The 16,521-nt window shown below is 39.9% G+C and overlaps 1 protein-coding gene across 5 annotated transcripts in view; it reads right to left on the bottom strand.

Moving 5' to 3' along the window:
• Positions 1 to 16,521, bottom strand: part of ELMO1 (engulfment and cell motility 1) — a 301,412-nt gene that overhangs the window by 243,437 nt on the left and 41,454 nt on the right. For 3 of the 5 annotated variants that reach the window (XM_039715063.1, XM_039715067.1, XM_039715064.1), the window contains exon 3: positions 7,583 to 7,732. The exons of the other annotated variants lie outside the window; for them this stretch is intronic. In XM_039715063.1, the coding sequence (XP_039570997.1) occupies positions 7,583 to 7,660 (78 nt within the window). In that variant the 5' untranslated portion in view covers positions 7,661 to 7,732. The remainder of the gene's footprint in view (positions 1 to 7,582; positions 7,733 to 16,521) is intronic. 5 annotated transcript variants of the gene reach the window in all.

The raw sequence follows: 16,521 nt of genomic DNA, 5'->3' as shown, positions 1-16,521 counted from the left end.
CTCCAACCCAGAGGAGTACCCCAGAGAGTGAATGCCTGAAGAACAGGGACTCCACAGTGCTACAAGCAAGAAAACCCAGCCAAGGCCAGGCCAACACAACCAAGACCACACAGCTCTGCCAGTGCAGCAACACAGCCCAGGGCTGGAAACATTCGCACCTCAGAACCAACAGGCAGAACCCTCAACAAGTGCAGCTGCTGCTGATGGGAGAGAGCTTTTATCAGCTCAGTTCACAGCTCTTAAGGTGGTAGTTTTAACATGTCAGTGGCAACACCTTGGTATAAATTTAGCACTAGGAGTTCCACAGAGTGCACAAGACTTCAGGAAACCCAGGTATTTGTGTCCTCTCTCCCTTCACTCCAAGCTGCAGCTTCCTCAGTTACTCCCTTCCCACCCCCAAAGAGATCCTCACTCCTAAGTCTGCATTTCACCTGATCTAACCATTGACCCACAGATCATGTCTTTAGGACATTACAGTGACTGTACAACAAGGGAAGCAGCAAAATATAATGTTGTTAACAAAAAACCTCAATCAATAAAACAAAACCATAAACAGAATTTTGTAGATACTTCTTACTCCATCTCTGGTGTCCTAACAAACCATAACACACCTTGTTTTCTCAAGTAGGAACACTAAAAACTCCCAATTAAGAGTACTGAAAAGTTAAAAAAAACCTAGGGAACCATAGTTGTGGACTTCACCATGTTTGCATGCAGCATTCCAGCCACATATATTTAAAATACAGCCAAAATACACTTATAAATACAAAGCAGGGATTTAAGATGCGGCTCTTTACACAACCTATTAGAGAGCATGCCTTTGAAGACTGAATGAAGAAACCCCAAACCCCCAGCTCATGATTGACACATTTCTGGCCTACAAGGGCAGAAGTTTCTCCAGGAAAGCAAAAAAATTTATACTGTGGGATTTTTGGTATTAGTCTCTTTTGTACTACAATCTGTATGTCTATAACTAGAATATAATTGAGTCATAAAGTGTGCCTGGATACCCCAGCTGGCCAGAATGTGTATTAATTCATCAGTCCATAACTTCAGAAATCTCATTGTTACACATTTCCCTTTAATAAGAGCAGAATTAACTTAAGAGATGGGACTCCTGCTGATAGTTAAAAAATTTTATGGACGCAACAACCTTAAAGTCATGTTTAGCCTTCATCTTGAAAATGCCATCAGCTGCAGGCAGCAAAATTCAGGCTCCAACAGGGAGGTTCTGGCAAGAATTATGGATCTAGTAAAATCAGATATGAGAAGTCAAACCAAATCCATCACAGAAAAAAATCCCACAAACCCACAAAATCAAGGGGAGAATAAAAAAAAATGCTTCATCTCTTTCTTAAAATATTATTCTCTGAACATCCTTTCTGCTGGAGATCAGGAAGACTAGGATATTAGTTCTGTAGATACCTCAAGTGTATCCTGGCTCTACTCGCACTTCCATTTCACAAAAAAACCCCAAAAAACAGCCAACCAACCAACAAAATCCTGTCTACTGCATTGAACTTATGGTTCTTAACCTAGAAGATAGCACCAAGTAGAAAGCATAAATAACTTTCCATTAGACTGCAATTCACAAAACATTTCTATTTATTCTCACCCTCCCTTTCTTTTACAATGTCTAAACCTTCTGCACAGGTAATACCTTTTCCATCTACTAGGTCTTGCTGCTGCCTCTGTATTAAACAGAAGCAGTAGGACTGAGTTTTTATGTATTTTTCAGCAATGAGGTCCCAGCCACAGACACCACAGGACATAAGTTTGCAGCTTTGAAAGAATCCAGCCAACCAGTGGGAATGTGGCTTTGGACAAGCCAGACTAATAAAATGTAACATGTGACAATAACATTGCCTGTTTTATCCCTGCTGGCTGGCTGCCACCACATCAAAGAACTGAGGCTCTAATGATGACTACTCCAATGCTGCAGTTCTGTAAGAAAAGGAATCATATTTTTCAAATTCCATTGTATTTAACAATTGGTTCATTATGTTAACGAAGCATTGTCTATGTATACAAGTGTGTCAGTGCATTGAATTATATCCAGTGCACTAAAAAATTTGTATTATGGTTTCCAAGGTTATTTTTGCTGCTGAACGGCTTTTACAAAATAAATCAAAGTAAAAAATTGAGACCTTTCATTAGTCTAACAAAGGAAATGGAAAAAATCACATAAAAATAACAGATAGTATTTTTTAGCAGCTCTATTAATAATATTTTCACTATGTTTATATGCCAGTCAGCACCTGCTTTATGAACAGCTTCATACTCAATTTTGTGAAGCTGCAATATGACAGGTACAACAAGGAGCAATAAAACACCAAATGCATCTGTTTGGCACCTAAACACTGATTTTAAGCAAGCCCTACCTTTAACAAACTGACTTAAGACAACAAAGTGGTTTTCAATTCTTTTTGAAAAGGTAGCCACCTTTTGGTTCACCCATCTTTGGGCAAGTCTTCTATCAGCAGCAACTGACATCCTCCTTCAGAATGGGTGAGCTACAACTGCAGTGGCCAGCCCTGAGCACTGGCTCCTTTCTCCTATCTGACAGAAAGGAGCTGCTGCTCCTTTCCTGCTGCAAATCCAGGCAGGGAATGTTTTTATTAGTCAGAGGGGTTTTTTGGTTTTTTTTTTTTTTCCTCTCCCCAAGAGCTGCTTCATAGCCCTCTATCTTAAAGAAACTGCAATCTTGTCAGCTGTTAAAGGCACTGACATTTCCCTTTACTATAAAGTCAGGATGTGCAATAACATTGGAAATCTTAGCAATATTCATACCAAAAATCTTCACTAGTTCCAGCTACTGCAATACCATTACACTTTCTGGGTAAGAGTTCATATAAATTTGCAGGTTTGTGGGAAGTAGGCAAGAGCCTCTCCCTTCATTCCCTTAAGAACTAAATGCCTCAAGTCAGAGTCTGGAGCCAGAATGAAGCACACAGAGTGACACTTCACAGTACAGTGAGACATCAATATCTCTTTCTTGATCACTGCTTGAACAATACTGGTGCTCACTAATATTGCAACATTTAGACTTCTGATGCCAGGATTGTCTCGGTATACTGCTATTACTAGTGACAGTACTTGCAGAAACTTTATCTATTCTTAGTCTACACACATGGCAGGAGCAATGTGCAACTTTCTTTTCTCTAATTAAGCGTTTCACTATCCCTTTTGAACTCAATTTTTCTCCACAGTTTGAGAAACAATGCACTGAATCAATTAACAATCCCCAAGGGTCCATATTTAGGTCTGAAACCAGATTTAGGTTTGAAAGCTCCTTTAAAAAAACCCAACAAAATCTTACTGGTGACCTTTTAATATGCAGTGAAGTACAATGACTTCTGTGAAAAAGACAAAAAAACAACCACAATTAAAATTACATTGGCAGAAGAGAAGTGACAACTTGAAAGAGACTCTTATAAGATAAACTTGCTGAGTAAATCTAAACTTTAGAGAAAACATAAGTGTAAGGCAGCCCATGGCTCATCCATGGCTGCATTTCTATTGACATGAAATTGCCATATGAAAATGCTCCCGTAAATTTTGCTCACCATATGAGATCTGTGCTTTGAAAAGAAAACACAGCTTTCCTTCTCCATCCCCCCCATTCTTTTTTTTTTTTTTTTTTTTGGCTAATGTAAAGATTCACATCTGCTAATTTAATCCATGTTTAATGATCTCATAGGTAAAAGCAAACCTAGCCAAGTTTATAATTAAACTGTTCCTTTCTATAGGAAAGCCTTGTTTACCTCCAAGGCTGAGGAAGATCATTCCAAGCTTAGAGAAATCTGGTTTTAGTACAACTTGTGTTAAGATACACAAGTGAATTTGAATGGGATAAGCCAAAATAGTTGTTGTCCCCAAATATCCATCTTATGCCTCTCATGGAAGCTGCTTCTCCTGCAGCAGGAACAGTGTGACTGTAAATCCACAAAGTATCCAGGTAACCTAAAATGAGCATTGGCTTACCTAAAATAATTTGTGCTGCAAAAAAACCCCAACAGCTAAGAATTATACATAATGGGCACAAATTAAAGCATGCAGGCTTTCACTGAACACAAGAAATAACACCCTCTTATGAAATAGCTATTTCTGGGACAATCAAAGAGAAGACAGGATAGACTAGCCAGCATCCTGGTTCACCTGTACAGACCCTGTGCAGTCCTATTATTAACATCTTCTCGAATAATCAGCCAGAAGGGTGAAGAAAAAGATAACAGACAGTCAGCCAATCTACCATTCATTTCTTCCCCAGACTGCATTGCTAAAAAGCCCACAAAAAGATCCCAATGCAAATTCAGACACCAACTCATTTCCATTCCTTCCCTTACATGACAGAAAGACTAAAGCATGAAAGATCAACACTCTACACAGTTCTGAAGCCACAATCAAGTCTTCATATTAAAAATTAATTTTGGGCAGAGTTTTAATATTGCTAGTACAGTTTTATGGAGGAAGGAAGAGTCTGGATGCTATTTTTCTAATTCATAATTGAAGAAAATGATGGAACTGGGGGGGAAACCCAAATAAACCACAGGTATTCTGGAAGACAATAAGTGAATTCAGTCAAGTCCATCTCTCAAGAAGAACATGATTTAAAATCAGTTCTAATCCATATAGGCATCAGCCCCCTGCGAGGTCTACTGCAAATTAATTAAATTTCCACCTGGTAAGAGAGAGAGGGCAGTAAATAAGAGACAGTTTTGCCCTCCTTGTTTAAAGCAACTTTCCAAGAAAAAAGCACTTGTGAAACCCTGACATCAAATAGTACATGTCAATGAATGAGCAGAAAATTTTCTTTACATTCATTGGAAGCAGGCACAGAGGCTAATTCCAAAAGGCACTTCATTATATATCAATTTTTCTGGCACGGAATCTCTCTGAGTGAGACTAATTTTTCATTATTAAATTTAAAACCACCATTGGTGAACCCGGGTTAACAAACCTATAGAAATGCAGAGGAGAAGCCTCAACTTGAAAAGGCTCTGTGCCTTCTGAAGTCCAAGCTGTCAGAAGTCATGCAGGGGAGTGTAAAATTTAATAACATTAGGTGGAAAAACTAAGCTCTTTTAAGGCCAACACCTGCCAGTACACCACCATCAATGGTTCTGGTTTCACAGTGACATCTCTTCACTTTGAAAATATTTTACTGTCTCCATTACTAAGCAAAACATGCATACACGCAGCAAGTAAATTAGAATAATATGCAACTGAATATAAATAAGTGTTTCCAAGTATATGCAACAAGCAACCTTAAAAAACCTCGAGATTTTCCTTTGATTTCTCATATGGTATTTGTACTTCAGTTTTTGAAACAGCCTCAGTACCCTGAAAGATAAAGCACTGGTATCACGCGACAGTGATGGGGTTCTGTTGGTTTGTTGGGTTTTTTTGAAGTAATATTATAGTGCTGTTCATTTAAATACTGTTTTTTCTTGATGGTAAGAAAGAGAGAGAAGAAACCAGTATGGGAAAGATTTTAGGATTTTCTGAATATATGTCAAGTGTTGACTGAATGAGCAGATCCACCTGGGACACAGGCACTGGCTGCAGTGTCTGGTCAGTGGGTAAGTCGTTTCTCTTTTCTGTCTTCCTCCCCTTTATCATCTCCGACAGCTATAGCCATCTGAGGGATGAATCATCTCCTCCACTACAGCTCTTCTACTGAATAGCTGCTTTGAAGGAAACAGATTGAGGAAAAGTTAGCACTAAGTGAATCAAAGGCAGAGCTGTGTGTTCTGAAGTACCTAGCACCCTATATATTTTCAAGGTTCATTCCCACATTGCTCCCAAACTTGAAAAAGGCAAATACGCATGTTTGTGTGCATGGGTAGAAGGAAGGGATGCTTCTTTACCATCTTTCCATGTCAGAAAGAGGAGGGATGAGACTGTCAAACTTCATTCCCTCATTTCCATTTCTCTGTGCATGGGGAGCAGGATGCTGTTAAAGCCTTCTCCACTTTGGCCTTACTTTCCCTCTCCTTCCTCCTCCTACCCATAAACTGGCTTGAGAAAGCTTGCAGATAACTTGGCAGGCTGTGTTTGAGGAGTTTTACCCAATAAAATTGCTCTTTCTTGTCTCTTTAAAATCTTACATTATAAAATTAAAAACAAGGTACTAGGAAAGTAAGCTAATATTATAGATAAGGTATGAGGGTTTTTTGAGAGTTACTTTAAGCTTTTTTTAAATAAAGTCAAATAATTTTCATATTATTTTGCTGCTGTTTGAAAGGAGACTTCATAATTTTTTTTTTGTTTTGTCCCCACTGTACTTGTTTCATCATGACTAACATGCATCTTTCCCTGAACACAGTGTGCAGTGTCTACCATTTGTTATATAAGAAGAAAAAAGTAAAACATTCTTCACTCCAGAAGGCAAAAGAGGCAATTGCTATGCTTACTGAAAAATTTCAGCAAATGAAAATGGAAAACCATGGCAGGTCAAAAAAATCAACCTACAAAGTTTGGTTTCACTTGGGAACTTCCTTTTCCTCTAAGGGGACTTTCAGAATGAATAAACATCATACTGCTGTGATTCCAGCCACCCTCTAGTACCAGGTTACTTCAAATTTCACACAGGAATTTCCCAGGCATGTGCCACAGAAGGGTTAACTACAAGTGAAACTCATTGCACTGCATGAAGAAATTACTAACCCATTTCAGTAATACATTTTCAGTGTGAATTCAAATGCTCTCCTCTCCAATAGACCTTCATAATGTACTGAGTCCCCAGACACACCAGGGTCTAAAGCACATTATAAAATGCTTTTCTTCACTCTGAATACTATTTACAGAAATAATAATAATTCTAACCAGGTAACATGCTGCACTATTTCAAAATGTTAAGGGTAAGCTGTTAAATATTAAAGAGGTTGCTTTTAATATTAATACGTGGGCCACAAAAACAATCTCAGAGAAGTCCAGAATATAAAACACGGTCCTTGTATAACTTGTTTTTGTTTGTTTCCCCCCACCACAATTCCCTAAAAAGAGTTTTTTATTCATAATTTTGAATTTGTTAACTTCTGTATACTGCCTCAAATCCATCCACAGGGCCATTGCTTTAGAACTAACCAGATAAACAGAACAAGATTCTGTTTTTCCTGAGATTCCCTGAGATTCCTGAACAGAACAAAGGTCCTCCTCACAGTGCACCACTACTTAAGTTCCAAAATCTGCACTTGCTGCAGCCATTCAGTATGATTCTACTCCAAATGCAAAGCACTGACAAGAAATATGAAGACTTTCCACCCAGAGGTAAAACACTACAACAATTTAACAGTTGAAGAAACTAAGGCACAAAAGTATTAAGTGGGTCACACAAGCAGTAAATGCCTTATTCAAACAGCTGTTCAGAAAGAAAAAACAAATTAAGAAACCAGCTAAACATATCAAAAGCCTTAAGCAGTAAGAGAGGGTTACACCCTTTATAAAAAAACACCTTCCACCCCACATACATTCATAGAAAAATGCACATGCGTTGAAGTAAATATAAATGCAGAGGAAGACATGCAGAGAAGAACTCTCATGAACAGGGCCAGCTGAGCACAGGTACACAGGCACTTACTTGATCTATTTCCATTAACTTGGGGAAGGCACCTGGCCATTCGATCGCCACCTTCACTATATCAGCAGGAGGGGGCATTGCGACGCTGCTGTTCCTCGGAGCCAGCACAACTGGACACTAAACACTGCAGAGAGCCTCTCTCATTCACACCTGCAGGGAGAGAAAAAAAAAAAAAGAAGAATATTACAGCAGTTCAGGCAGAACTCCAGCACTGCCGCTTCAGGCTCCTACATTTCCCCTGGCTGGGCAGGTGGATGGAAATGTATGTGTGTGTGCATGTGCAGGAGCAGGAGAATGGCACATATTACAGGAGCAAGCACAGGACACAACGCCACGGCACGCTGCACAGCTCGACAGCCTGTTGGAAAGATGGCTGAAGCACTGAAATGTACGGTGAATAATAGGCATGCATTAGATTTAAATAGAAAAACTATTTTTAAATATTATTAAATATGCTGGTGGGGAAAAAGCGACAAACTAGAGAAAGCTTCTGTTACAGTGTCACTCCTGGTGTCCCAGGGAATGTGACCAATTCGGTTAACGCTGGTGCTTCAGGAGAAGAGATTGCCCAGGAAGTTATGGCCAGGAAACACGGTTTCTTTTAACTATAGCAATGATCTTCTGGGTGTTCACAAATAGATCACTGCACTATAGCAACCAGTATGTCAGGAAGAAGGCAGAACACACAGCAGTTTCCACATATACATACACACACGCACACACACATCCTCACCTCATGGATCCAGAGATACCCACATATAAATACTCCTTTATGGTAGATCTCAGGCACGTGAATACACAAGGATATAGTATACATTCACAGTGACATAATCAGCTACATTACATGTAATAATTCTGCAAGAATATGAATATCAACAGGATCTCATGTCAAATAGTGTGAGCTGTGAATTTCAGGGAAAGAGGAAAGGGGAAGAATCAAACACTCAGGTTTTGCAGAATTGAAGTTCTGTCTCTTCTGACTCATCAAACTTTATAACCTTCCAACAACAACAACAAATGTTTATCAAGAGCGCGTAGTGCCTCTCTGGGCTTGCAAACAAAGCTTCTGCACCCCTCTCTCAGCTCGGCGGTGGCAGGACACCCTCTCTAGTAGCAAAGTTCTGCAGTTCTCAGACACAGCAGCCTGTGCACCCTTCTGCAGATGGGGAGGTTCCTGCTGGCTTTGCCAAGCCCTGCACAACCATCATGGTGTTTCCTGCATGCTCTGCTGACACCCAGCAAAGCGCCACCACGTACCACAGAACAAGAGAAGCTGTAGAAAACCCCAGTGGTGCAGTCCCGCTTCTTCTTACAGAAAAAGAGAAGGAAGTGGTGAAAGCATGGAGACATGTTTGCACATACATCATTTCAGAGAGCTAAGGCAAGACAGGAGCTGGCTGAATATACCAGATAGCCAAAGACACAAACAGGTACAGGTTAAAAAAGGCTTTAACCACCTTCAGTTGCTGCTTCAACTAACCTGGTCTAATGACCTTTCTTCAACTGCAGCAGAAGGTGGAGCTCAGATCAGTCTGAACAAAATGGTGAAATCATCCCTTTATTGGGAAACGTTGTACCTTTGTCTCAGACTACTTTTATAAGTGGGAGCTCATTCAGCCTTGCGGATGTCTCCGTTTTTCCTTTTTTCATGTGTGCCTCTGGTCTGCTCTGAAAAGGCTTAGTCCTCTGACTCTGAAAGCCCTGCTACATTCTACATAAGGCTCTCAACACATAATATAAAAGCAATTTATGAACTTTAACACTCCAGCAATTTATTTCCAACAATGGCAGTTCTGACGCCGACAGGATCGCACATCACCACAAAGCAAAGCACAAGGCAGTAAATGAGACAATGGACGGTCTATAAATAAAACTGGATTGCAGGAAGTGCCTTGAAAGACTAAACAATGTGATTAAGAAACACTGTGATATTGTCTACATTTGGTAGATGTTACAGGAACAGGGAATAAACACAATTAAAGCATGCAGCTGACTTGCTAGTCATTGAGAAAATCAGACATTTACTTTTGGCTGTCTTCAACTCTGCAGAGCCTTAGCAGATGCGAAGTTCCTACAATTTCTCCCTGAAATATCAAACACCCACCATTTGCATCTCCAACCAGTGGTCCCCTTGCTGTGCAGTGCACTGGCTCAGTCAACCAGCAATTAAAAAAAAAAAAAAAAAAAAAGGCACTTTTGGTCATCTGTTTTTGACCATGTTTGAGTCAAACAGCTACTCAGGTGATACAACACAGGAGAGGGAAGGAGAAGCGAGGTTTCTTGGCAGCAATGAGCTGTTAATCCACCTCGACAGTCAATTGAAACTGAGACCTTGGCACCTTCTGCTCCTACACTCTCAGTGACAGTGTTTCCCACCTCCTCAGCAGCGCAGTCCTTGGTACTCGCAGCCTGCCGGTGTTTCGGCATTAAGCTGTTTGCAGTGCTTAAGTGGGGCTGACTCACCCAGTGCCTGACCGACAGGCTGCTCCCTGCTTTCCCTGGCTTGGCACCCCATCCCTGGCAGGAGGGATGCTGGAAGCCTCAGCCAGAGCCTGCATCTGCTGGCCACAACACAAAAAGAACATCAGTTCCTGCCGGACAAACTTGACTGAAGATAGCTTCAGCTGAGTAAGCCTTTGTTTTCAACAGTTTTCTTTTCCCCCATCACTTTTAATGAAAAAAAAAAAATCATCGGTACACCACATATCTAAAGAGATAGAAGGGAGACCTGTAAAAACCATAGAATCCACCTGTTGCAGGGGAAAACACTTTTTTTTTAAACTGAGAAGAAGTAACTTGTGGCTGAATACCTTCCCTCCAAAGCTCACAATAAATGCTGGAGAAAAAACACTGATTCATGATCACTGGCTGTAAGTACAAAAGTAAAACAACATTACACAGCAATAAATTTGCAGAAAACTTCCATTTTCCCATGCATATGAGGGCATTAACCCCAATTTTGCTGTAGCTGTCTTGACTCACACAGGAAGAAAGGTTTAAGAAAGCAGAGTCAAAGAAAGCTGATGATAAGTTAATAAAATTCAGCTATGGAAAATAAGCCCTTACATTCCAAAGGAAGGTGCAAGAGAAGTTTGCCACAGTATTCAGCAGACAATTTCATTATGACTAGTTTTAATGTAGGCTAGCAGAGATCTCCTACATAATTATAATTATTACTATACGTATGCTTATACAGTCATAAAACACAAAGCAAAGTGACAGATCTTTAACTAATACAAATGGATGTAGTCCCACTTCTCCCACCAGAAGACCAACTCAAAGATAACAATGTGGTCTGAATGCTGAAAAGCATATAAAATCATCACTTTGTTTCTGCTTCTCAGTGGCCATCCTAGTAAAATGTGCTGACTTCTTCTTTCCTAATTTATATTCTTAGGAATTCAGCAACATACAAAAGATAATTTAGTTTTGTTTTACGTATATGACAATGTCAGAAACAAATATTCTTTTTGGGTTGTTTTTCAAGGCCAAAATTGATATTCAATTGTCATGCCAAAAGTAGGACTGTAAAGAAAATGCTACAACCTACAGTGCTGACAGTTCAAAATTACCTACTATTTATTCCCATGGTACGCAGTGTGCTAGACACTGCCCAGCAAAATAAGGAAGGCACAAATCCTAGTTTGAAATGCTTCTAATTTAGTAAGCAATTTTCATTACGTGCATGAAGAGCTAGAACTGTTTTCAGCTGCTTTTTGTTATGCCAGCAGCAGTCAAACAGTGAAAAAGATAGGGATGTCACTGAAGGGTCTAGTTATGGAGTTTTCTCAAATACAATTCTTTTTCTCTCCCAGTGGGATCTGAGAAACACTGACATGTAAGAGCAACTTTCCAACTAATTTTTACAACCTTTATTTTCAAGGCAGAATCTGAAGGCAAGCAGGACACACGTGCAGGCATGAGTGTATGAAGGGAAGGAGGGAGTCAGAGGAAAAGGAAGGCAAATTCCCATTGTTTTTCCTAGTGCATGCAAGGAGATATAACCTGGAGAATGTTTAAGCAACTTACATGCTCCACAGCACACTATTTTATAATCTGAGGAGGGGAAAAAACCACAACCAAAGCATGTCTACCACTTGAACATACTTTCTTCCATCAACATGATTTTGCAGAACTATGACAGATTATCCCATTAAAGTGTCAATTTTGCAATTTATTGCTGTTACCACATGCAGTACATTTATGCATTTCAACCATACTATGAAGGAATTCCTGTGGTCTACTAAGAGTAATAAACATCCAAGTTGGAAATCAAAGTATGTTAAATTTAATGTAAAGATGCATCAGCACAGATATACAAGCTCTCGATTTACCTGCCTGGCTCTGAAGGATGCATTCAGCACAAATGTCAGTAAAACATATTGAATTTTCCCCTTCTACCTATGCACTGCATGTGGAAAACAGGATTTTATTTGTGTATGAAATTAGTTCCCAGTGGAACTCTTTTTTTTCAAACTTGTTTTGCAATTTCATTGGCACTTTCCATACAAAGACCTCAAAGTACTTGAAATAACTTAAAGTTATCAGAGCACATCTCTCAGGAAATAAATTCTATTCTTACTCCACAGACACAAGAAAAATGCAAGGCTAATAGGAGCTATATGACTTGCAGTTCTACTCGCAAATGTAAACAGCAGCCTAGAACAGCTTATTTCTTCTTTTACAGAAGAGAGGTAATACTCAAAGAGAAGGCCAGCTCATTTCACGAGCAGCTCAAGTAAGAAAATTAATGATTAGAAAGCGACTGAAGGAATGCCATGTGCACTTGAGAATTTAATAAAACAAAGTACGTGTTTCTCCTTCCTGGACAAAAGGCAGCACATACAGCACCTGGAGCTGGCACAGATCCTGCCACCCCCTGACATGAGCAGGTTTCTGCATGGCATTTCTTGAAGATGATGGGAAAGCAGGGCAGTGAGGGCAGCAGGGCCAAGCAGGATGTGGTGGGTGCTGGCAGGGAGCTGAGCCCTGGCCGGGCCCACAGCAGGAGGAGAGGCACAGCTCCCTCTGCTCTGCACCTTATGTAAGGAGCCACTTCTTGTCAAACCTCATCAGCTTCCTCCGCTTCGCTCCTGCCGCCCCAGCAAACAGAAACTAAGTGGCAAGTTCAGCTGGAAGGTCCCTCAGGGACCAAGTCTGATTAACGATTTTAGAAAGATAATCCAACGCTGGATTAATATCCCCCAAGAGAGTTATTTTTGGAGTTAAACTGCATGACTGAACAGCCGAGTCTAAGGAGCTGTAAACATGCTCTACCATCTCTATAAGAAATGAAAACAGGGCAGAGAAGCCAGGGGCTGGATGTACACTTTGTGTACATAAAAAGGCTTTCATGTTGCCTTTTTCCTTCTTAGGCATTCAGTGCTATTCACCCCTGAACCAGACAGGAGTCAAAGGCCCAGCAGACCCATGTCAATAAAATCTGTGTATGTTTTGACACAAATGGAAGATAAAGCTGTACAGAAGCTATGAGCTTTACTCTAGTAAGGGATGGACAAACAGCAACAGTCTCAAAAAGCAGGCAACCTAGGTGGGGGTGCTACCCCTCTGCAGCAGCCGCCAACCCTGCAGGAACACCTGATCCCCCTCAACTGGCTTTCATGGTTCAGAGCAGTCCATCAGCTTCCAAACAGGAACATTTATTTGATGCTGAACCTTAAGTCTGCTGATTAATAAAGCATCATTGGACCAGGAGTGAAATATTTAATATTAATGTTAAAATGAGCTTTGTACCCTTCATGTTTAAATACACCCCCCTTCCTCTCCAAAATATGTGGAGACCTAGAATTGGAGAAGATTTTAGAATTATGGACGTCAAACGTATAGAACGTGACAGTTTTTCCCCCGGTAAAGCTGTCCAGGAAAGACAACTAATATTTGTGTGGTTGTCACCTATCTCATTCCCAGCATACCCATAACCTTTTTTCACAATTTCGTTCCAAGTATTTTCTCTATCCACAGTCATCTTGTTCCTCTTACTGGGAAGCATTTTATATGGTTGAGGTTTCATTATGTTTGACAGGCCAGACCAGTTTCAAATATAGCACTCAACTAGAGAGCAAAGAAGTCTTTAAAGAGTACTTCAAAAGAAAATGTGGAAGAAAACAAAATAGACTGGGTGTACTCAGAATATAAGCAAGAAGGCTGTCTAGTCTTGCTTGTAAAGCACATATTGAAACATATTAGAAAAAATTAGGTACTTCTTTAACATGAACTCCCCCACTTCTTGGAAGATCATTCTCCTTTTACTAAGGAACTCTTAGTTATGTCTGTAATTCGTAAGACGACAAAAAACTTAGTTTTGATTATTCAAGATTCTATCTCGAACTTTGTGGCAATTTAATTAATTCACACTTAACAGCCAGTCAGATAAAGATGTTTCTTCATTAAAGACATTAATATCTGAGCTCTTCAAACTAGAGACCTGGAGAGTATCAAACTCAAGTACTCAAACGACAATTCAAATAAATAAATAAATAAATAAACTAATTTAAAATAAAATAATAAAAAAACCTAGACTAAACCAAAATGCACCACCACAAGCCCCCCACCAAAAGCAATCCAGCAGTTAAAGATCTAAGGCTTCACAAAAAAAGCATGATTTTTCAACCATACTGAGTACCTGCTTAACATATGCAATTTAAAGACCATGGCAGGTATCTAGTACAGAAAAAAACCAAAATGCTACTCTGAATATAAACTATAACTTAATCTACTTAAACTTTTCACAGTTTGTCAGATCTTGCCCACTTCACTTAGGGTTGTTTCTCATCATTTTGGCTTGAGTCCAGATGTTTCTAAACTGAAGCAAGTAGAAAAAAATATCCCTTAAAATCCAGTTAAATATAGTTTCATTTTCTCACCTTTCAGGGTAGTCTCACATAAATAACCTGCAAGGTATAAAGGAAGCAATGGGGAAAACGTAAAACCTCAATTTCCACCAGTGGTCCTACTGTTCTTAAAGAGCTGTAAGTTAAAAATCAAAGTTCTCAGCATAAGAAATTTGGAGGGCTTAAGAAAGATAAAAAGACATTGACACTGTGAAACAACAAAATAAAGCAATGGAAAACATTACAGCTAGAAAGGATGGAGCAATTTTTTTTTGTTTGGGGGAGGGGGAGAAGGTAAAGGGGTGGTGCTTTTTAATGTTAAAACATTACAAAGGAGTCCCATGAAACTGAGAACTGAATAACTTTATTAGAGGCTGGTTGAAAACAAGCTGAAACGAAAAAGAGAAGGTTTATCGAAAGTGCTGTGAATGTTGAATAAAACTCAATTAAGGGTAAAAAATAAGAAAATATTACAGTCCTCTTTTCAACTACTAGCATAATCTGGCTATGGTACCTCATACTTTCCTGGCATTTGCATAAATCAGAGGGCTAGAAAGGACACAAAAAAGAGCACCATGAGTCAAGATGATAATACAGCAGAAACTGAGTCAAAACAAGGATGAGTGGCTATATCCCAGTCTTATAAAGGAGATAACAGATACAAGAAAATAAGCTCAAAGTTGGGGAAAACTCTAAACTTCCTGCTGGAAGGAAGATGAAGCAGCAGTATAAAAAACAAAGATAATTTGTTACCCGATCAATGTTTATTATACATCCAGAGGAACAAATGGAACCGCTAGGAAGTCAGCAGTCAAATGGAGGAAGAGAGGGCAATAGAGATGTGTGAATGCTAAAGGAAACAACCAAGTTAACTGACATCACAGGATGTTGAAGGTTGAAACAAACAGCATTATTTTCTAACATAGTCATTCTGCATAGAACAATCCTACACAAAAGAGTAGTATTGATATTCCACAGTGAATATGCATAATGCTCATCACAAGTAAGAAAAACAGCTAAAGAAAGGGTGGATACTTCTTGCAAGTCTGGGGAGGGCACAAAAAATTTGAAGACACCAGCCTTTGGTCAGACACTGACACTGCTCTTCAGAGATGTGCAATTTTGAATGCCACAATATAAGAATCATAAAGCTACTAGAAGCCATCCAAAGGAGGGCTGTGAAGAAGGCGAAGGATATAGAGGGGAATTCATATGAGGAGCAGCTGAGGTCACTTGGTTTGCTCAGCCTGGAGGAGACCTTACTGCAGTCAGCAGCTTCCTCATGAAGGAAAGCAGAAAGGCAGGCACTGATTTCTTCCCCCTGGAGACCAGTGAGAGGACCCAAGAAAATGGCATGAAGCTGAGTCAGGGGAAGGTTAGGTTGGATATTAAGAAAATGTTTTTCACCCAGAGGGTGATTAGGCACCTTGGAACACGCTCCCAAGGGAAGTGGTCACAGCACAAATCCTGTCTGAGTTCAAGAAGTGTTTGAGTAGCGCTCTTGGGCACATGGTGTGACTCTTGGGGTGTCCTGTGCAGGCGAGGAGTTGGACTCAGTGATCCCTGTGGGTCCCTTTCAACTCGGAGCCTTCTAGGATACCATAAAAGATAACAAAATACAAGAGAAGGAAAGAAACCACTTGTCAGCCATCTTGCAGCAGAAATACTTACTGCAATCCATGCATCAAAACATCCAATAGTCAAAATGTCCCATATTTTTCTGACTTTCCAGCACTATACAGTCTGTGAATCCACCCCTGCAGGCTTCTAGCTCTCTGTCAGTTCACTCTTATAGTCACAAAAAATAATTTATCCTTAACACTTGTGGACCTCCCAGTGCTGGCTCTGTGAAGGACATTCAGCAAAACTAGACAGCCTATGGAAAAAACAGCGATTGCCACTCAGGAAAAAAATGCCTGGCACAGTTAATATTAAAGACTTTGCCTACAGCTAACATTTGTGGAATAACTTGAGTTATTCTGCATTAAATAGAATGTCAAGACTAAGCTGGAGTTTTAATGGACATTGTAAAACTCACTTTGGAAACAGAAATACTAAACAACAAACACAGACACAGTCACATCCCAA

Source organism: Passer montanus, unplaced genomic scaffold, assembly GCF_014805655.1.
Source record: "Passer montanus isolate IOZ18808 unplaced genomic scaffold, ASM1480565v1 scaffold32, whole genome shotgun sequence".
Taxonomy (NCBI): Eukaryota; Metazoa; Chordata; class Aves; order Passeriformes; family Passeridae; genus Passer; species Passer montanus.
This window is presented reverse-complemented; position numbering and strand designations above follow the sequence as displayed.